Source organism: Hyperolius riggenbachi, chromosome 1, assembly GCF_040937935.1.
Source record: "Hyperolius riggenbachi isolate aHypRig1 chromosome 1, aHypRig1.pri, whole genome shotgun sequence".
Classification (NCBI taxonomy): Eukaryota; Metazoa; Chordata; class Amphibia; order Anura; family Hyperoliidae; genus Hyperolius; species Hyperolius riggenbachi.
Genome location: NC_090646.1, coordinates 148730996 through 148753162, shown reverse-complemented (window position 1 = coordinate 148753162; position 22167 = coordinate 148730996). Strand labels below are relative to the sequence as shown.

At 47.6% G+C, this 22167-nt stretch overlaps 1 protein-coding gene across 2 annotated transcripts in view; it reads left to right on the top strand.

Annotated features, from left to right (window-relative positions):
• TRAPPC11 (trafficking protein particle complex subunit 11) overlaps nt 1-22167 on the top strand; it is a 91777-nt gene that overhangs the window by 6723 nt on the left and 62887 nt on the right. For both annotated transcript variants that reach the window (XM_068278731.1, XM_068278732.1), the window contains 3 exons: nt 26-195; nt 1174-1244; nt 12108-12222. In XM_068278731.1, coding sequence (XP_068134832.1) covers nt 26-195; nt 1174-1244; nt 12108-12222 — 356 coding nt within the window. The remainder of the gene's footprint in view (nt 1-25; nt 196-1173; nt 1245-12107; nt 12223-22167) is intronic.

The following is a 22167-nucleotide window of genomic DNA, read 5'->3' as shown; positions in this document are numbered from 1 at the left end:
ATAACTTTTTTTTTTGTTTACACAGAGAACATCTTATGAATGGTACATTCCAAAGGGCATTCTGAAGACAGGCTGGATGAATAAGCATCTTAATCTGGTGCCTGCTCTTGTTGTGGTGTTTTATGAGCTTGACTGGGATGAAGGCCAGTGGAAGGAGAAGCAGTTAGAATGTGCTACCAGAGTAGAAATTGTGAGGTATTGAAACCTAGATATCATTTCATATGTATGGTCTTTTATGTGTCTACCAATGCTTTCAAGCATCTGATAAACCTGTCATGAATGAGACGGTCAGAATTAGGTAACATGTCAAACAGGCCTTGGGGGTGTCTGCACATATTTTTTTGTATTTTTTTGTATCTTCCTAGAAACAGTGATTCATAATATCCAAATACTCACAGTATCAAATTTGTAGTTATGGGTCGCCAGCCGCCAATTCACTGGCATTTATTTATTTATTTTTAAGGTAAATAAAGGTTTATGAAGTATTACAGTTTTATTTTTTTTTTATTTGTAATTTAGTTTTTGGCCACAAGATGGTGCCACTATCCTGGGTTATCAGGAAGGGTTTAATCGTTTTTTATGCATTTTTTTTTTCTTTTACTTTTATGAAATAACATGGCTCCTGATTGGAGTCATGTTAATTAATTCCCAGACTCTTTCTCAGGAAACACGTGGTCCCATTTTCCAATTACCGATGATGAATTCCTTCCGTGAACAAGTAGTGGGCTGGCGCACCTAACATTTGTATATCGCTTGTTATAGAGCTCGCTCAAGGAGCCACCCTGCAGTGTTAGGAAGTCTTGCCCAAGGACTCCTTACTGTATAGGTACTGACCTTAGCTAGGATTCGAACCCTGGTCTCCCATGTCAAAGACAGAGTCCTTAACCTGTACACTTTCTAGCCACTGCCGCGACAACATTGGATGTTTATATAAGTCCAGATTGATTCACCAAGGCTCATACTGGACGTGTATACGCATCTAGGTACACTTTTAAATATGGCAGCCTCCATAGCCTTCTTACTTCGCATTTGCTTTAAGTTTACAGTCCTTTTTTGCATATAATCCTATATTTCTTATTCAGGCTTATAAAACCATTTGAGACACACTCACACTCTTGTTCTGTAGATGGGTGAATATGCAATACGTTTTAACAGCTGCTCTCTCTCATTTAGGCAAAGCCTGCAAGGGAGAAATACAAAGGTTGCTGTGGTTTTAATACAGAAGAAAACACCACTACCACCAGGTACCTATAAGCTCCATATTACTCGAAAGCATACATGTCAAACTCTGGCCCGTGGGTTAAATCTGGCCCTTGGAGCCATCATATTTGGCCCTCAGGTGGTTTCCCCACTTTGCATTATGTTTGGCCCACTCTAGACCACCAAAGAAACTATATTGGAGGGGAAGCACTAGATCACCGGGGAAGCCATGTGGGGGGGGGGGGGGGGGGGCAGCACTAGATACCAGGGAACTGTATGGGAGAGGAAAGGTGGCCAGGGAATTGTATAGGGGAAGGAGGGTGGCACTAAACTCCAAGAAACTGTATAGGGGAGGGAGGACCACTAAACATCAGGGAACTGTATAGGGGAGGGAGGGGGCTCTAGACACCAGGGAACTATAGAAGGAGAGAGGAGGCCACTAGACATTGAGGTCAGCCTGCGACTTGGTGCCACAGCTCAATTTTGGCCCACTTTGCGTATGAGTTTGAAACCCCTGCTCTAAAGCAATAAACATCCCCACAAGTACTTCCTTGTACTGTAAGATTATATGGGCAAGGGGGTCTGTCTTTCCTTCTGTATGTTGGCATTGCGGTATCCACTTAGCTTTCTTATCTGTACATTGTTCAAGAAGTTCTTAACAACTGTAGTTTATCTGCATTAACCCTACTTGTTGTGCTATACCGTGTTTTATTTGTTCATCACAGTGGAAGTTATGTCATATAAAGCAATAATAATATACTCTCATTATTAACCGCTACATTACAGGGTGGGCCATTTATATGGATAGCAGCAAAAGCAAGAATAACAGAGGCGCCAACAAGTATAAAATAATTAAAATCCGCTTAAAAGGGAGGGATGCAGGTGGACCCACCTCCCTCAGGTAAAAAACAGACCAGCCAATAAGCCGTTAAATTATAACAGTACTATTTATTGGGGACTATTTATTGGGGACTATTTTATACTTGTTGGCGCCTCTGTTATTCTTGCTTTTGCTGCTGAACAGTCCACCCTTGGTGGAGGGGTGTATCCCCAATTTTTTCTACCTACAGAGAGCGACTTTTTAATACCTGAGTGGGGTCAGGTCCTAATAATGCCCACGTGCTGTTCCAGTGGTTGCCTTTGCGGTAACCCAGACTTGTGAGTACATCTATTGTTTGCTTTTATTTCATCTCCATTTGATCCTGACATACTGCACCATATTGGGCTCTCGGTTTCATTTTTTGTCTTTTCAAAGCCATTTATAAGGATACACCTTAATAAAATGGGAATGGTTGGTGATATTAACTTCCTGTTTGTGGCACATTAGTATATGTGGGGGGGGGGGGGGACTTTTCAAGATGGGTGGTGACCATGGCGGCCATTTTGAAGTTGGCCATTTTGAATCCAACTTCTGTTTTTTCAATAGGAAGAGGGTGAAGTGACACATCAAACTTATTGGGAATTTCACAAGAAAAACAATGGTGTGCTTGGTTTTAACGTAACTTTATTCTTGCATGAGTTATTTACAAGTTTCTGACCACTTATAAAATGTGTTTAATGTGCTGCCTCTTCTCCCACTCTTCACACACTGATGGCAACACCGCAGGAGAAATGCTAGCACAGGCTTTCAGTATCCGTTATCCATAGTTTCAGGTGCTGCACATCTTGTATCTTCACAGCATAGACAATTGCCTTCAGATGACCCCAGACCCCAAAGATAAAAGTCTAAGGGGGTCAGATCGGAAGACCTTGGGGGCCATTCAACTGGCCCATGATGACCAATCCACTTTCCAGGAACTGTTCATCTAGGAATGCTCGGACCTGACACCCATAATGTGGTGGTGCACCATCTTGCTGGAAAAACTCAGGGAACTGTAACGATCGGTGGGCGCAGAGAGTATCCGATTACCGGTGATCTGCAGTATCACCGGAAATACAGATATATACCAGATTATAAGTGATCTGCAGTCTCACCGATAATCCGATATACAAACTAACCTCTGTTCGCCTGAGTAGAGTGTAGTGTTAGGTGTAACAGTAACACTTAGAGGACTAGGCCTCAGTGCAGCAAGGAGTACTGCACAGATTCCTTCCGCAGACCTGAGCTCTCCAAGACGGGAGGAGTCAGACTGACAGTAGGAAGGACAGACTGGAAGTAACCTTCAGGAGGAAGGATTACTAACAGAGCGAGGAACCGCCTCTAACAGTAAGGTCGGTTCTCGGGGTCGGACAAGCCAGGTCGTACACACACGGACAGATAAAGTACAAGATCAGGAGGCAAAGGCGGAGTCAAAGTACAGGCAGGGTTCAGCAACGGGGTATCAGATATATCGGGGTACAAAATCAGGAGGCAGAAGCAGAGTCTAGGAACGAGCCGGGGTTCGGCAACAGAGTATCAGAAATATCGAGGTACAAGATCAGAGTTCAGGAGGATAGTCAAGGCAGGCAAAAGTCATAACAGATAATCACAATCAAACTAGTACTTTAGCTATCAACAGAATCTAGCTAAGTGTAGGATTACAGCTCCAGCTGGTCCCGGCACACTTGCGGATCTGACTACGGATCTGGGTGCTCCCACATGTGTGATCGCACGCCAGACAAAGAGCAAGTGAACAACCAGCAGTATATATACTCTAGGACCTTTCCAGGACCTCCCTAATTGCTGGTCCAATGAGAGCAGTGGAATTTGTCAGCTGACCCAGCTGGTCAGCCGACTCCCTTCTAACTGCTATTTAAACTCTGCCTCTGTGCTCGCGCGCGTGTAAGTCTGAATCTTGGTGGACTATCAGTCCCAGCCACACCAGTACTGTCATGCAATGTATCTAATGCGGGGACCGCCTCTGATGCGGATTCCGCTGTTACCAATGCGGATTCCGCCGTCACCAATGCGGATTCCGCCGCACTGCCTATGCGGCATGCAGCGTTTTTTCCGCGTTGTGACGCCATGCTGGACGCGGAAACAGCCGCCTCACCTCGAGAGACGGCGGCCTTTCCGCGTTTCCTTACAGTACCCCCCCCCCCCCCGAGGAGTGGACTCCGGACAACTCCCACCAGGTTTCTCGGGATGTAAGGTATGAAACTCCCTTCTTAACTCGTCTGCATGCATGCGTGAACCCGGTACCCATTGTCTCTCCTCAATGCCGTACCCTTTCCAATGTACGAGGTACTGAACCGAGTTTTGTACCGTGCGGAAATCTAAAATTTTTTCCACTTCATATTCAGGTTGGGCATCTACTAACACAGGAGGAGGAGGAGTGGGACCCACCTGCACTGCGGGTTTAAGAAGTGATACGTGGAAGGACCTCACTCCCCTCATGCTGGTGGGAAGATCAACGGTATATGTGACCTCGTTGATCTTCCTAGCAACCGGGAATGGACCCACGAACCTGGGACCAAGTTTGTCAGAAGGTTGTCTCAGGGTCAAGTGACGTGTGGATACCCAGACCAAGTCCCCTGGTCTGAACCTCCACTCCACTGAGCGTTTTTTGTCAGCTTGACCCTTCTGACTCAAAAACGCCTTCTGTAAACTATCTCTCACCGTGCGCCAAATGTCTTTAAAAGACCTCTGCCAGGCCTCCAGAGCTGGAAACGGGGTGGAGGCCACTGGAAATGGTGAGAACTTGGGCAATTTTCCAGACACAACCTGGAACGGAGAGAATCCGGTGGAAGAGCTTTTCAAATTATTTTGTGCGAAGGGCAGAAATTTAACCCAGTCGCTCTGCGTCTCCGCAACGTAGCACCTCAAAAATTGCTCCAATGACTGGTTGATTCTCTCCGTTTGCCCATTGGTCTGTGGGTGGTAGCCCGATGAAAATGACAGCTTCATGCCCATCTGTTGGCAGAATGCCCTCCAGAATCTAGAAACGAACTGGACTCCCCGATCCGACACTATGTTCTCCGGAATGCCGTGCAGCCGGAAGACGTGTAATAAACAAGTCGGCCAATTCCTGGGCCGAGGGGAGTCCTTTCAAGGGCACGAAATGGGCCATTTTACTGAAGCGGTCGACTACCACCCAAATGACCGACATACCTTCTGACTTGGGAAGTTCGCCCACAAAATCCATGGACAAATGAGTCCATGGCTCACTCGGGGTGGGTAAAGGCTGCAAGGTACCCACAGGTGCCAGCCGGGAGGGTTTACTCTTAGCGCAAACTGCACACTCCCTAACGAACTCCTTGCAGTCTGCTGCTAAAGAAGGCCACCAAGCACACCTGGATACTAGATCCTGAGTTCTAGATGCTCCAGGGTGTCCCGCATTCTTGTGAGAATGAAACATCTGCAAAGTGCGAAGACGAAAGGGTAGGGGTACAAACATCACCCCTTCAGGTTTCCCTTTGGGGACATCCTGCTGAAAAGGCCTCAGGGTCTCTGTCCAGTCCTCCCAATTCTCAGCTGCCGCTAACACTAGCCTCTGTGGGATAATGGACTCTGGAGCAGGAGGCTGGGCTGTCTCTGGCTCAAAGCATCTGGACAGAGCATCTGCCTTAACGTTCTTGCTGCCCGGGGTGTATGTAATCAGGAACCTGAACCTCGAAAAAAATAACGACCATCGAGCCTGACGGGGACTTAACCTCTTAGCCCCCTCGATGTATTCCAGGTTTTTGTGATCGGTGTATACCGTAATCATATGCTCTGCTCCTTCCAGCCAATGACGCCACTCCTCAAAGGCAAGTTTAATGGCAAGGAGCTCTCTGTTGCCTATATCGTAGTTTCTCTCTGCCGGAGAGAACCTACGAGAGAAATAGGCACAGGGATGTAATCTTCCCTGCAACCCTGATCGCTGAGACAGCACAGCTCCTACCCCGACCTCTGAGGCGTCCACCTCAACAATAAAGGGGTAAGAAGTGTCAACGTGCCTCAGAATGGGTGCTGAGCAAAACAAGTCTTTCAGAGTGGAGAATGCTCGTAGAGCTTCTGGAGTCCAGTGGTTAGTATCTGCCCCTTTTTTTGTAAGACTGGTGAGGGGTGAAATGACCGTGGAATACCCCTTTATGAACCTTCTGTAATAGTTCGCAAAGCCTAAGAACCGCTGTAAAGATTTTAACCCCACGGGTTGGGGCCACTCTAACACAGCAGAGACTTTGGCGGGATCCATACACAGGCCCGTGGTGGAAATAATGTAACCCAGAAAGGCGACAGATGCTACTTCGAAAATACATTTCTCAAGTTTAGCGTATAACGAGTTTTGTCTTAGTTTGCTGAGTACAAATTTCACATGCGTTCTGTGCTCAGAGAGGTTGTTGGAGAAAACAAGTATATCGTCTAGATAGACCAGCACGAATCTCCCCAACACCTCTCTGAAGACCTCGTTGATGAGTTCCTGGAAAACGGCCGGGGCATTACATAACCCAAAGGGCATCACTAGGTACTCGTAATGCCCGTCTGGCGTGTTAAAGGCCGTTTTCCGCTCATCACCCTTTCTTATGCGTACCAGGTTGTACACGCCCCGTAAATCCAGTTTTGAGAAGATCTTGGCGTCTGTGACCTGCGTAAATAAATTGTCTATCAGGGGTAACGGATATCAGTTCTTTACCGTGATTTTATTCAGTCCCCGGTAATCGATACAGGGCCGCAGGCCCCCGTCTTTCTTTTTAACGAAAAAGAAACCTGCTCCAGCAGGCGATCGGGACGGACGAATGAAACCCTTGGCTAAATTTTCACGGATATATTCTTGCATGGCCAACTTTTCTGGCCCAGATAAATTGTACAGATGACCCCGAGGAGGCATACAACCAGAACGGATATCAATGGGGCAATCAAAAGAGCGATGTGGGGGTAATTTGTCTGCTGCCTTGGGACAGAACACATCAGAATATTCTAAATATTGCTCAGGTACCCCTTGTACATGAACCCTGGTTTGGCCCAGTGTCACCTTCCCTAAACATTGCTGAAAGCAGCGTGCTGACCAAGAAACCAGTTGGCCGGTGGCCCAATCGATGTGTGGAGAATGAAGGTGCAACCACGGCATGCCGAGTATAATGGTGGAAGTAGACATATGCAACACAAAGAATTGTAATTTTTCCCAGTGCAGAACCCCTATGGTGACTCCCACCTCTGGTGTCTGAGACAGTGGGTGACTCCCTTGCAGAGGAGAGTCATCCACTGCCGTAACCTGGATGGGTGGTTGTACAGGTGTGAGTGGGATACCCAATTTCTTAGCAAACTCAAAATCCATAAAATTTGCCGCGGAGCCTGAATCGATAAAGGCTTCCGTGACCTCGGTTTTATCTTCCCACGTAATGGTGCAGGGAAGAAGCAACCGTTTTTCTTCTAAGGGTAAAAGTCGGACGCCCAGGGTGTTACCCCCTACCACTCCCAGGCGGTAGCGTTTTCCCGGCTTATTAGGGCAGTTTCGTACAATATGCCCCCCTTCAGCGCAATACAGACACAGCTGTTCGGTCATTCTCCGTCTTCGCTCCACCTGGGTCAATTTTGACCGACCAATCTGTATTGGCTCGGATGGAAGCAAGACCGGAGAAGACGAAACAGTAGGAGGTGGAATCACTGGGGCTGTGGTGTAAGACACCCTTCTGACACGGGAACTACCCCTGGTCTGCCTTTGGTAGCCCAGCCTGCGGTCGATCCGGATGGCCGCTGAGATGGCCTCATCGACTGTTCTGGGTTCGGGCTGACTTAACATCATGTCAGAGACCTCATCGGACAGCCCTGACAAGAAACAATCTAACAGGGCATGAGTGTCCCACCTGGCCGTAACTGACCACCTCCTAAACTCGGCCGCGTAATCTTCGACCCGACCTTCGCCTTGACGCAATCGCTTGAGCTTCCGCTCAGAAGTCGAGGCAAGGTCTGGATCGTCGTAAATTACTGCCATAGCCTTAAAGAATTCCTCTACAGAGGTAAGCGCTTTGTCTCCGGTGGGCAGGCTATATGCCCATGACTGGGAGTCGCCGGACAACAAAGTTTTAATAAACGTGACCCTCTGGGTCTCAGTACCCGAAGATTGGGGTCTCAACTCAAAATAGGACAATACTCTACTCCTAAAATTCCGGAAGTCAGATCTGTGGCCGGATCTAGAGCCACAGAGCTAGGAGAGGATCGCACATGATTCACTGATGTCTGGAGGGTTTGTACAGACCCTGATAGGGCATCAATAAGAGTTATGTGGGTGCCCAGTACTTGATTGATGTTGTCCACCGAAGCGGCAAGTACACCCAGACAATCAGTGTTTGCGTCCATTTTGTATTTTGGTCTGGCGTTCTGTAATGATCGGTGGGCGCAGAGAGTATCCGATTACCGGTGATCTGCAGTATCACCGGAAATACAGATATATACCAGATTATAAGTGATCTGCAGTCTCACCGATAATCCGATATACAAACTAACCTCTGTTCGCCTGAGTAGAGTGTAGTGTTAGGTGTAACAGTAACACTTAGAGGACTAGGCCTCAGTGCAGCAAGGAGTACTGCACAGATTCCTTCCGCAGACCTGAGCTCTCCAAGACGGGAGGAGTCAGACTGACAGTAGGAAGGACAGACTGGAAGTAACCTTCAGGAGGAAGGATTACTAACAGAGCGAGGAACCGCCTCTAACAGTAAGGTCGGTTTTCGGGGTCGGACAAGCCAGGTCGTACACACACGGACAGATAAAGTACAAGATCAGGAGGCAAAGGCGGAGTCAAAGTACAGGCAGGGTTCAGCAACGGGGTATCAGATATATCGGGGTACAAAATCAGGAGGCAGAAGCAGAGTCTAGGAACGAGCCGGGGTTCGGCAACAGAGTATCAGAAATATCGAGGTACAAGATCAGAGTTCAGGAGGATAGTCAAGGCAGGCAAAAGTCATAACAGATAATCACAATCAAACTAGTACTTTAGCTATCAACAGAATCTAGCTAAGTGTAGGATTACAGCTCCAGCTGGTCCCGGCACACTTGCGGATCTGACTACGGATCTGGGTGCTCCCACATGTGTGATCGCACGCCAGACAAAGAGCAAGTGAACAACCAGCAGTATATATACTCTAGGACCTTTCCAGGACCTCCCTAATTGCTGGTCCAATGAGAGCAGTGGAATTTGTCAGCTGACCCAGCTGGTCAGCCGACTTCCTTCTAACTGCTATTTAAACTCTGCCTCTGTGCTCGCGCGCGTGTAAGTCTGAATCTTGGTGGACTATCAGTCCCAGCCACACCAGTACTGTCATGCAATGTATCCAATGCGGGGGCCGCCTCTGATGCGGATTCCGCTGTTACCAATGCGGATTCCGCCGTCACCAATGCGGATTCCGCCGCACTGCCTATGCGGCATGCGGCGTTTTTTCCGCGTTGTGACGCCATGCTGGACGCGGAAACAGCCGCCTCACCTCGAGAGACGGCGGCCTTTCCGCGTTTCCTTACAGGAACGTGCCAGCTTCAGTGCATAAAGAGGGAAACACATCATCATGTAAGAATTTCGCATATCCAGCTGCCTTGAGGTTTCCATTGATGAGGTTTCCTTAGACTTTTATCTTTGGGGTCATCTGAAAGCAATTGTCTATGCTGTGAAGATACGAGATGTGCAGCACCTGAAACTACGGATACTGGAAGCCTGTGCTAGCATTTCTCCTGCGGTGTTGATATCAGTGTGTGAAGAGTGGGAAAAGAGTTGCATTGACAATCCAACACAATGGGCAGGACATTGAACACATTTTATAAGTGGTCAGAAACTTGTAAATAAGTCATGCAAGGATAAAGTTACGTTAAAACAGGCATGGGCAAGCTCGGCCCTACAGCTGTTACGGAACTACAAGTCCCACAATGCATTTGCCTTTATGAGTCATGACTGTGGCTGTCAGACTTCTGCAATGCATTGTGGGACTTGTAGTTCCCTAACAGCTGTAGGGCCAAGTTTGCCCATGCCTGCGTTAAAACCAATCACACCATTGTTTTTCTTGTGAAATTCCCAATAACTTTGATGTCATATGACCCTCTTCCTATTGAAAGAAAAAAGTTGGATTAAAAATGGCCGACTTCAAAATGGCCTTCATGGTCACCACTCATATTGAAAAGTTTCCCCCTCTCACATATACTAATGTGCCCCAAACAGGAAGTTAATATCACCAAACATTCCCATTTTATTAAGGTGTATCCATATAAATGGCCCACCCTGTAGTTTGACATATGTTTATGTTAAAACAATCCTGAAGTGAAAGATGGAAGCCTCAGTTGTGGGGAGGTTCTTTATAACCCAGAGGCTTCCCAAATGCTCCTAATCTCCACTGTTCTAGCACAGGTTCCCTCTGTACCTATTTGATGGTGGGCGGAACAGGTTTCTTATGGCCATGGATAAGTACTGCGGCACTGGGCATGCGTGAGTGCAGTCTGAGCATGCCCAGTAGAGAGAAGCACTTGTGCATGGAGGGGGGGAAACATACACAAGTGCCTCACTACATGCCCAGTGCAAGGATAAAGAAAGATCCAAAAAGACTGCTGAAACAGTGCCAGGTTGAAGGATCTTGAAAGCCTCTGGACTTTCTAGAGGCTTCCCACAACTGAGGTAAGTTTCTATCTTTTTTTAAGGGACACTTAAGCCAGGAGTAAAAAAATCAGTTTTACTTTTCTGGGGCTTCTAACAGCCCCTTGCAGCTGTCCCGTGCCCTCGCAGTCACTGACAGAGCCTCTAGTTCCCCGCCGCCAGCTAGTTTTGTTTTCACTGACGGAGTTGGCGGGATGCCTGCGCAGGCCTGGCCACACGTATCCTTCTTCATGTTCCCGTCCTCAATAGCGTCCTGCACAGGCACAGGACTCTATTGCGGACAGGCACGCGAAGAAAAATACGTGTGGCTAGGCCTGTCAGCGAAAACTAAACTAGCTGGCGGCGGGGAACCAGAAGCTCCGTGAGTGACTGCGAGGGCACGGGGGCTGGTAGAAACCCCAGACAAGTAAAACTGAATTTTTATGCCTGGCTTATGTGTCTCTTTAAGCTTCCTATGGAATTACTGTGATGCAAATGTGATGCAATGCTAAAGAAAAAAGTTACATACTCACCTATGGAGAGGCAAAACACTGGATCTGATAGAGCATTCCTGGTCCAAAGTTGTGTCCCCGAGTGCCTTCGATGACTGTCCGCTCCATTATTTGCGAGTGCGTGCTCGCGCATGTGCAGTGTGGAGCCCTCTCTGTCTTCGCAAAACACAGGTGTGAGACTTACGCCACCAGTTGGTTGGATACCTGTACCAGGGGTGACAGCGCTGGAATAAGTATACCACGAGAGGACCAGAAGGCTCTATAGGATCCAGAGCCTTCCCTCTCCATGTTTTTTTGTTTTTAATCACTTCACATTTACTTTAATTCTGGAAATCTTTAACAGAAAATAAGACATGAGAGTTCTTCATGTGGGCCTGTAAGTGTTTTATTTACAGAGCAAAATGTACGCTTACCTAGCCAAGTTGATCTTTCTCCCAGGCATCTTCTCATTGCTGCAGCCATGGATGTTGCTGTGCAACCAGAATCTGTGTCCCCCAGTGCTTTCTGATGCCTGGCCTGGCAATTCCTCTGATGTGACAAACTTGCTAACCCTCTGTGCATCAGCTTGGGGAAGCTAGAATAGAAGAGTATCAGCTTTGGGGAGACTAGAAGAGGATTGGCCCCTTACAAGTATGAGGCCCAGGGGAGGGAGGCTGGTTATCTAGGAACACTGCTCAGATTCAGCCCTACTGTCACTACCAGTTTATTCTGGAGCTGGCCAGCCTGTAAGGATAGGTGCACAGTTGCAGCAAGCACAGCCACACAAAGGATTTTGCAATATACATTGATCTAGGAAGTCTCTGTAAAGGATTTTCCCAGTTTTAGGGAAAACAAACGATTTCCTTTGCTCCTGGCCGTTGACCTCCTAAGGGAGTTCAAGCTTTGAGTTCTTTGTTTATTTATTTTCATACAACTAATCTATGATTTGTTCTCTTTGTCCTGCCAGGTGAAGATCTGATTGCCTCGGAACGGGCCGCTGCTCTGTGCAATGCCTGTGATCTGTCAGGCAAATCTCTCTTTGTGCTTCCACATACCGATCACCTAGTGGGATACATAATTAGGTATGGCAATTATTCTTTACTCACATTGTATTTGTAATCAAATTTGTGGTCTATAAACAAATATAAACACATGATGAATGCAATCGAAACCATGGGGAAAAGAATCTCTTCTACAGAAAGCCTCTTAGGACAGATTATTATGTTTCATCTTGAGAAAGTACCCCAGATCTCATTTACAGGTTTTTTTGGGGTTTTTTTTTTTTTAAAGGATACCTGAAACAACGCATATGGCAGCATTTATACTTACCTGGTGCTTCCACCAGCACCATGTACTCCGTTGCCTCCATCGCCATCCTGGGTGGCTCCATTTATTTGCAATCTTCGCAAGTAATAGTAATAGGCTATAACTATTACCAGGGAGCGTAAATGGGGCTGGAGGAAATGCTGCCATATGCGTCATCTTAAGTACAGCTAAAGCAAACCTGAAGTGAAAATAAATGTCACGGACAATTGCGGGGACGCAGGCGCGTCCTGGAACCGCCCGTGAAGAAAAGAACGATCGCACTCGATTCCTGCATCGATTGCGCTTCAAAACGGTACAATCTGGGTTGAGTGTGTAGGGACAGCTAAAGTCCTTTTCTTAGCAAAGAGAGCACCATTCCAAATGCTGGTTGGCTCTTTTGATATGCTAATGAGCCTGAGCCTAATCTGCACTGGAGAGTCCCTGGCTTCAAGCTGTGCTGATGGCCCATCCATCAGGTATAAGGTGACAAGCAGCTGGCAGGAAGACTGGCCCTGTGACTGCTGATCAAGCCAGAGGTGTAAACTCAAAGTTGTCTAAGCAGATTTCACATTCAGATGTTAATTGAAGGAGCCAACAGGGCCTTTCATAGACAAGAAGCAGACACAGCTGGACTCCAGTCAGGCTGACTCCGGCCTTAGCAGGAAGAAATGAATGTACAATATAATCTTTTGCCCATTTACAGAATACAATAAATAGGGTGGTTATGAGAGCGGTATCATTGGATCCGTAGGGTCATGCTGGATCTCTTGATACCAGTCGAGAGGGGCCCGGGGCCCCTACCACCCAGGTATGAATCTACTCAGGACCCTGATCTGATGCACTAGCCATGTCAGGTATCATATTAATCTGTATTTTCCTCCAAGTATGAAGCTGTTACCCCCCTAAATGTAACGTGTATGGTTCAGGAGTTACAGCAATTCATAAGTTTAGCTCTAAAATCTCTGAGAGGGAATGAACTGTCATTTGCTGGTAGTTCAGAGGGGGCCGGCATTGGCACACCCCCAAACCAGCTTCATCAAAAGCACAGAGCCAGCAGGCGGGCTTTTGTCCTCCACACTGAACCATCTTGCACTCATCAGATGCCAGCTTGAGGATATGCTGGCATCCACCTGGTCTGAACTCTGAACTCTGGACTTTGAAACCAAGGACTTTATGATTCTTCCCACAATAAGGACATCTTTCCAGGAACTAAGTATTTTTCTCCCTTCTTTTATTTTTCATACTGGCTATTACTGTTTTCATAATTGTTGATTTTCATAATTGTCTGTATATATTAATTATTTATATTGCGTGAATAAACGACTTCCCCAAGTCATTCACTGTTTCGCTACCCTGCTTATCAGCACACACAGAAATGATCCCGGGTCTCTGAAGATACGCTACTGTTTGTTTGTTGTTGGCTAGACAGAATATCGTGTGTTTAACCGTTTTATTCGCAGGATTAGTCAGTCAGTTAGTGGGCCCCACGGTCCCATAGTAACCGCGGTGGTGGCAGTTTACTCTGAACCAGTGGGTGACGTTGTAATCACCCGTGTCTCACAGGCTCCCTTCTGAGTTGTCTGCGGCTAATTCTTAACGGTTCCTGCGCATTGACTGCGACCAGAGTTCGCACGATCTGTGCGCTGGCATCGTTTAGAAGGCTAAGTGCGGTCAGCCACAAGGGCTCCTGTGACAGTGTTAGGCAGCGGTTGGATCTGTGTTGTGCTGAAAGTATCTGCGATAGCGCTAGCGCTATCGAGAAACGAACTAATTCGTTGGTGTAGCTGGAAGGCAATATATTTTTTATATATACAGAGAGACTGTGTAGCCAGTACCCCTTCCCCAAAGTTTTATTTTATTTGGCATGGAAATGTCCGGGAACTACCAGAACATGTGCCTAGCAGACCTGGAAAATCTTTGCGAAGAGAGGGGCATTGGCATCCTCCGCAAGACAAAACGGGACCTGATAGCAGACTTGTCCAGATGGGATGCCCAGCAACTGCGGGAGTCGGGAGTGTCCGCTGAGGTGGATACCAGCCCATCTGACAATCAAGGGGAACCAGAGGCTGAAGATCTTAGGCGTACAGAGGTTGAGCATCCTGCGGGCCCTGTTGCAACAGTTACGCCAGAGACTGTCAGTATGGACCCCAATCCCAGAGTTTCTGACATTACTCGCCCGGAACTGGCCAGTACTGGACTGTCCATGGGTGCTGACCCGGTAATGCAGCAGGCATTACAAAAGCTGATGGAGACTGACCTGGACAAGTACATGCAGTACATGGAAGCACGAGAGGAACGGGAGCGCCAATCTGCAGAACGCAAAGCTGCTGCTGCTGAACGCCACGCGGAGAGGGATGCCGCAGAGGCGCGGGAGAGACGACAGCATGAGCTCAACATGGCAAAGGTTCAACAGGCCAGCCGGAGTTCACCGCCCAGCCTCCCTGCCGAAGGAGCTGCAGCACCCGTAAGTGCAAAATTTAAATTTGCTAATATTGAAAAAGACACTGACATTGACTTGTTTTTGCGGTCTTTTGAAAAAGCATGCCGTCAGTATCGTCTGTCCCAAGACCAGTGGGCCAGACATCTGACACCTTTGCTGCGCTACAAAGCGCTTGATGCTTTCGCAGAATTGCCTGCGGAAAAGGATAATGATTATGATGCTATAAAAGACGCTATCATTACTAAGTACCAGCTGACGCCAGAAGCCTATCGCAAAAAGTTCAGGGCCTGGCAGAAAAAGTCTTCTGATTCGTACCGAGATGTGGTCAGCAGCTTGCTCACCACACTCCGCCAGTGGACACTCGGCCTCACCAAAGGGTCTTATGGCGTCCTGGAGGACTTGATAGTCCTGGAACAATTTCTGAACATTTGCCCTGCTGATGTACGACAGTTTGTGTTAGAACGCAGGCCGGCTTCAGCCACTGTCGCTGCAGACCTTGCTGAGACTTTTGCAACTACCCAGGTGGCTGATACCCGCAGAACTGTCCCATCCAGCTGGAGAGGAGGTCAGCCCAATACTCTGGCAGACTCTCCTGCCCCTGTGAGCCGTCCGCCACAGAGGCCACCCAGCGCAGCTGCTGCACCCAGGCCTGCAGCGCCTGGAGAGGTCACCTGTCACTACTGCCGCCAGCCCGGACACATGAAATTCGACTGTCCGGAGCGGAGACAGACACCACCAGCACCTGGATCATCTGCATCACCTGTACCTCACCCACAGCAGAGGCAACCCGCCAGCGAACCACAGCCTGGATCATCCGATTTTGTCCTGTTTGCCCGCGGAAAGGAAATCCGCGACCGAACCGACCAGCAGCAACTTGTTAGAGTGAACGGCAAAGTTGTCACCGGATTTCGAGACACCGGAGCTGACATCACGTTAGTTCACTCACATCTTGTGCCAAAGGAGAGCATCAGCTCCAGCCGATCCCTTGCCCTTACTGGAGTAGAGGGCACCCTTTTCCACATAGCCCACGCAAGAGTGAAGCTGGATTGGGGAGTGGGAGGGGTCCACGAAAGGGTTGTTGGGGTTATGAAGGATCTCCCAGTCCCTGTGTTGCTGGGGACTGATTTGGGCAAGCTTGTGTCCTACTATGAACCTGCCACGACCGCCTTGTCGCTCACGGAAGGAGACGGACTCTCCACCCACCACCAGGTACTTTATACACTTGGGGGAGCACCAGGGGGAGGTGGGTTGAATGTGCCCAGTTCAAGGGTACCAGGTTCAATAGTGCCTGCTTCAAAGGCACCTGAGTTTGATGTACAGACTGTCTGTTGTGATGATGCTGTAACTGTACCTGAGTTTACTGTACAACCTGTCTGTAATGAAAAAATGTCTATACCTGTCAATGTCATTACTGCATGCAATGATGATTTGAGTAATGTCCGTCTGTGCCATTCTGACAGTGTACCGGTGCTAGCAGTACCGCGCAGCTGCACTGCTCAGAACCCGAGCTCAGGACAGGTGGAGGGGGTTCCGGCCTCCTCCCCCTCCTCTGACCACAGGGATGAGACCTTTCAGCCGCTGGCCTCGTGTGACATGAGCCAGTTGGCTGAAACTGACAGCACCATATTCTCAGCCGCACTACAAAGTGACCCAAGCCTGGAGGTGCTCAGGCAGCAAGCCGCTGAGCCCCTCGCAGACGGGGCCGCTTTCAAGGTGTACTGGGAAGGTGGGAGACTGTACAGTGAGTCTGTACAGCCCCCTACAGGTAGATCCCACGCGGATACCAAGTGGCTTGTGGTCCCGAGTGCGTTTAGGGGACATGTGCTGAAATCCGCACATGGTAATCCTCTGACAGGGCACTCGGGTGTCCGCAAGACACTCGCCGGTATTCGGAAACAGTTTTATTGGCCCCGGATGAACAGGGATGTAGCCAACTACTGCAGGGCATGTGCCGTCTGTCAGGAGCTGGGAAGGTCCAGGGATTCCCGCGGGGTTCCCTTAGGTCCACAGCCACTCAGCAGGGGAACCCTGCGTGGGCTGGCTGTTGACCTAACCAACCCACTGCCCGTTGTCCGCAGTCCCGGCAGACACCACGTCCGACTGCAGTGGCGCAAACGCCCTGTCCAGAACGGTCCATGTTGGGTCAACCCTGAGGGTAGCAGACCGCGACCGGTCCAGGGGAACCGAGCCACAGGCTCCAATAGGTTTTCCCGCCGTACCGGCAACTCGAGGCCCGTCAGCCAGGTTAGCGGCGCCGCCACACATCTTGCGGATGAGTGGCTAAGCCACGGACAAGGGGGAGGGCTGTCACGGACGATTGCGGGGACGCAGGCGCGTCCTGGAACCGCCCGTGAAGAAAAGAACGATCGCACTCGATTCCTGCATCGATTGCGCTTCAAAACGGTACAATCTGGGTTGAGTGTGTAGGGACAGCTAAAGTCCTTTTCTTAGCAAAGAGAGCACCATTCCAAATGCTGGTTGGCTCTTTTGATATGCTAATGAGCCTGAGCCTAATCTGCACTGGAGAGTCCCTGGCTTCAAGCTGTGCTGATGGCCCATCCATCAGGTATAAGGTGACAAGCAGCTGGCAGGAAGACTGGCCCTGTGACTGCTGATCAAGCCAGAGGTGTAAACTCAAAGTTGTCTAAGCAGATTTCACATTCAGATGTTAATTGAAGGAGCCAACAGGGCCTTTCATAGACAAGAAGCAGACACAGCTGGACTCCAGTCAGGCTGACTCCGGCCTTAGCAGGAAGAAATGAATGTACAATATAATCTTTTGCCCATTTACAGAATACAATAAATAGGGTGGTTATGAGAGCAATATCATTGGATCCGTAGGGTCATGCTGGATCTCTTGATACCAGTCGAGAGGGGCCCGGGGCCCCTACCACCCAGGTATGAATCTACTCAGGACCCTGATCTGATGCACTAGCCATGTCAGGTATCATATTAATCTGTATTTTCCTCCAAGTATGAAGCTGTTACCCCCCTAAATGTAACGTGTATGGTTCAGGAGTTACAGCAATTCATAAGTTTAGCTCTAAAATCTCTGAGAGGGAATGAACTGTCATTTGCTGGTAGTTCAGAGGGGGCCGGCATTGGCACACCCCCAAACCAGCTTCATCAAAAGCACAGAGCCAGCAGGCGGGCTTTTGTCCTCCACACTGAACCATCTTGCACTCATCAGATGCCAGCTTGAGGATATGCTGGCATCCACCTGGTCTGAACTCTGGACTTTGAAACCAAGGACTTTATGATTCTTCCCACAATAAGGACATCTTTCCAGGAACTAAGTATTTTTCTCCCTTCTTTTATTTTTCATACTGGCTATTACTGTTTTCATAATTGTTGATTTTCATAATTGTCTGTATATATTAATTATTTATATTGCGTGAATAAACGACTTCCCCAAGTCATTCACTGTTTCGCTACCCTGCTTATCAGCACACACAGAAATGATCCCGGGTCTCTGAAGATACGCTACTGTTTGTTTGTTGTTGGCTAGACAGAATATCGTGTGTTTAACCGTTTTATTCGCAGGATTAGTCAGTCAGTTAGTGGGCCCCACGGTCCCATAGTAACCGCGGTGGTGGCAGTTTACTCTGAACCAGTGGGTGACGTTGTAATCACCCGTGTCTCACAGGCTCCCTTCTGAGTTGTCTGCGGCTAATTCTTAACGGTTCCTGCGCATTGACTGCGACCAGAGTTCGCACGATCTGTGCGCTGGCATCGTTTAGAAGGCTAAGTGCGGTCAGCCACAAGGGCTCCTGTGACAATAAACCTATGAGATAATGAATTGTAGGTGTAGTACAGCTATCAGTAGCAAAGAAAAAAGTCTCATATTGTTTTCAGTACAGAAAGAATGAAGAAAACTTCAGTTGTTATCTATGCAAAACAGCTTCTCTGTGCTCTTCGACCCATTCGTCGAGTACAGTCCTGTTTTCTGGACCACGTAAATAGCCAAGCTACAGTGAGAGACAGCTTGAGATGAGGTTTTACTGCAGAAAAGTTCAAAGGGTCATTATTTATGCTTTGTTTTAAAGCTTAAAAGACAGTGTACTTTTTACACTGCACTGTGACAGAATGATGCAATGTTATTCAAAAAAGCTATATAAATAAAAATGACATTTTCTTTGCTACTAATGTTCTATTACTTATCCATACTACACATACAGTGGGTTGCAAAAGTATTCGGCCCTCTTGAAGTTTTCCACATTTTGTCATATTACTGCCACAAACATGCAGAGGCGTATCTAGAGGGGTGCAGGCATGGCTTGTGCCACGGCCGCCACAGCACAATGGACGCCATGCCTACCCCTTTCCTGCACCGGCCTCCTTGCCTCCATGCTTCCCTGTCATTCAGACCTCAGATCAGATTAATGCTGTTATCTGGGGAACATGGCTACTTAACTTATGCATGTAGGGCGCACTTTGCTTAGTGTTAAAACAGAGGAAAGAGAGTGAATAACAAGAGCTATTTCCAAAAAAGTAACCTCAACAATATCCTGAGCCAAAACACACAAGCAACCATAACACATGCACACGAGAAATTATGCTGTTTTTAGAGGGGAAGGGGGCTCTGACTGGGGGGGTGCAATTTCATTGTTTGCCATAGGTGCTGTATTACCTAGATACGCCCCTGCAAACATGCATCAATTTTATTGGAATTCCACGTGAAAGACCAATACAAAGTGGTGTACATGTGAGAAGTGAAACGAAAATCATACATGATGCCAAACATTTAAAAAAAAAAAAAACTGCAAAGTGGAGTGTGCATAATTATTCAGCCCCCTGAGTCAATACTTTGTAGAACCACCTTTTGCTGCAAGTACAGCTGCCAGTCTTTTAGGGTATGTCTCTAACAGCTTTGCACATCTAGAGACTGAAATCCTTGCCCATTCCTCTTTGCAAAACAGCTTCAACTCAGTCAGATGATACGGACAGCGTTTGTGAACAGTAGTTTTCAGATCTTGACACAGATTCTCGATTGGATTTAGATCTGGACATTGACTGGGCCATTCTAAAACATGGATATGTTTTGTTTTAAACTATTCCATTGTTGCCCTGGCCTTATGTTTAGGGTCGTTGTCCTGCTGGAAGGTGAACCTCCGCCCCAGTCTCAAGTCTTTTGCAGACTCCAAGAGGTTTTCTTCCAAGATTGCCCTGTATTTGGCTCCATCACTCTTCCCATCAACTCTGACCAGCTTCCCTGTCCCTGCTGAAGAGAAGCAACCCCAGAGCATGATGCTGCCACCATTATATTTGACAGTGGGGATGGTGTGTTCAGAGTGATGTGCAGTGTTAGTTTTCCGCTACACATAGTGTTTTGCATTTTGGCCAAAAAGTTCCATTTTGGTCTCATCTGACCAGAGCACCTTCTTCCACATGTTTGCTGTGTCCCCTACATGGCTTGTGGCAAACTGCAAAAGGGAATTCTTATGCTTTTCTGTTAACAATGGCTTTCTTCTTGCCACTCTTCCATAAAGGCAAACTTTGTGCAGTGCATGCCTAATAGTTGTCCTATGGACAGATTTCCCCACCTGAGCTGTAGATCTCTGCAGCTCGTCCAGAGTCACCATGGGCCTCTTGACTACATTTCTGATCAGCGCTCTCCTTGTTCGGCCTGTGAGTTTAGGTGGACGGCCTTGTCTTGGTAGGTTTACTGTTGAGCCATAATCCTTTGATTTCTGAATGATCGCTTGAACAGTGCTCTGTGGGATGTCCAAGGCTTTGGAAATCTTTTTGTAGCCTAAGCCTGCTTTAAATTTCTCAATATTTTATCCCTGACCTGTCTGATGTGTTCTCTGGACTTCATGGTGTTGTTGCTCCCAATATTCTCTTAGACAACCACTGAGGCCGTCACAGAGCAGCTGTATTTGTACTGACATTAGATTACACACAGGTGCACTCTATTTAGTCATTAGCACTCATCGGGCAATGTCTATGGGCAACTGACTGCACTCAGACCAAAGGGGGCTGAATAATTATGCACACCCCACTTTGCAGTTATTTATTTGCAAAAAATGTTTGGAATCAAGTAAGATTTTCTTTCCACTTCTCACGTGTACACCACTTTGTATTGGTCTTTGAAATGGAATTCCAATAAAATTTGATTCTTGTTTGTGGCAGTAATATGACAAAATGTGGAAAACTTCAAGGGGGTCGAATACTTTTGCAAACTACTGTACAAATAATTATATAAAGTTTTGAGGTTTTTTTCACTTTAGGTTTGCTTTAAGGTATAACCAGAGTGGAAATAAAAGCAGGCTTTCTCTACAACATCTTTCAAATAGAATAGATGTTAGATTCTATATAAACATCAAATCTTTTCAAAAATCTTTTAAAATTATGGCACTTATTTTAATTACTACAATCAAATTATTGATCAGTATCTCCCATTCTTTGCCATGGTGGGAGGGATTAGGGGCAGCAAGCGATAGCCGTAAGCAAGCAATGTTAGCAGTGCCTTGTACTGCATCGTGCTATAATAGACAAAATGTCTGATAAAATCTTGTGTAACATTGAGTGGTACAGAATGGTGGTAAAACTGGTAAAAGATTGATCTGATCTACTAGTTTATGGCCACTTTTACTTCAGGCATACTGTATAGTTATCTACATATCACCCCTTAGCCTCCTTAATACCCTTGAGACCCTCAGTACCTTCACCCATCTCGTCTACACACACAAACCCTGGGGAAGGGGCGGGGGGATTAATCTAAATTGGCCCCCTCAAGGTTCCCATAAACCTCACATCCTCCATTATGGACATCCAGTGCCACACCTTTATTTATTTGTAAATGTAGCTGTTTCAGGCATCAAACCTTTATTCAAGCTGTGCAGCTTCAATTCTGACCATAGCAGCAGCCAACAAACACTCAGTAAGAGGTGGCTGCAATCATATGTCTGTTGTCCACTTGCCGACTGCCCACTACCAATAGGCTGTGGCAAAGTGGCATCCCCAGGACCGCGTAATGCCAATCGGCGGCGGCCCCTGGGGGACTAATTAGCCGGGGATCACGCGCAGTAATGCGCGCGCATCCGGCGGCATTAGGCTCCGCCCACCCGCGATGTCAACCCGCCTGCTATTTAGAAGCGCCGGCGGGTTGTTAACCCTGCGATCGCCGCATACAAAGTGTATAATACACTTTGTAACGTATACAAAGTGTATTATACAGGCTGCCTTCTGCCCTGGTTGTCCCAGTGATTGAGGGACCACCAGGGCAGGAGGCAGCCCCCCCCCCAGTAAGCACAACAGCACACTGATCCTGCCCCCTGAT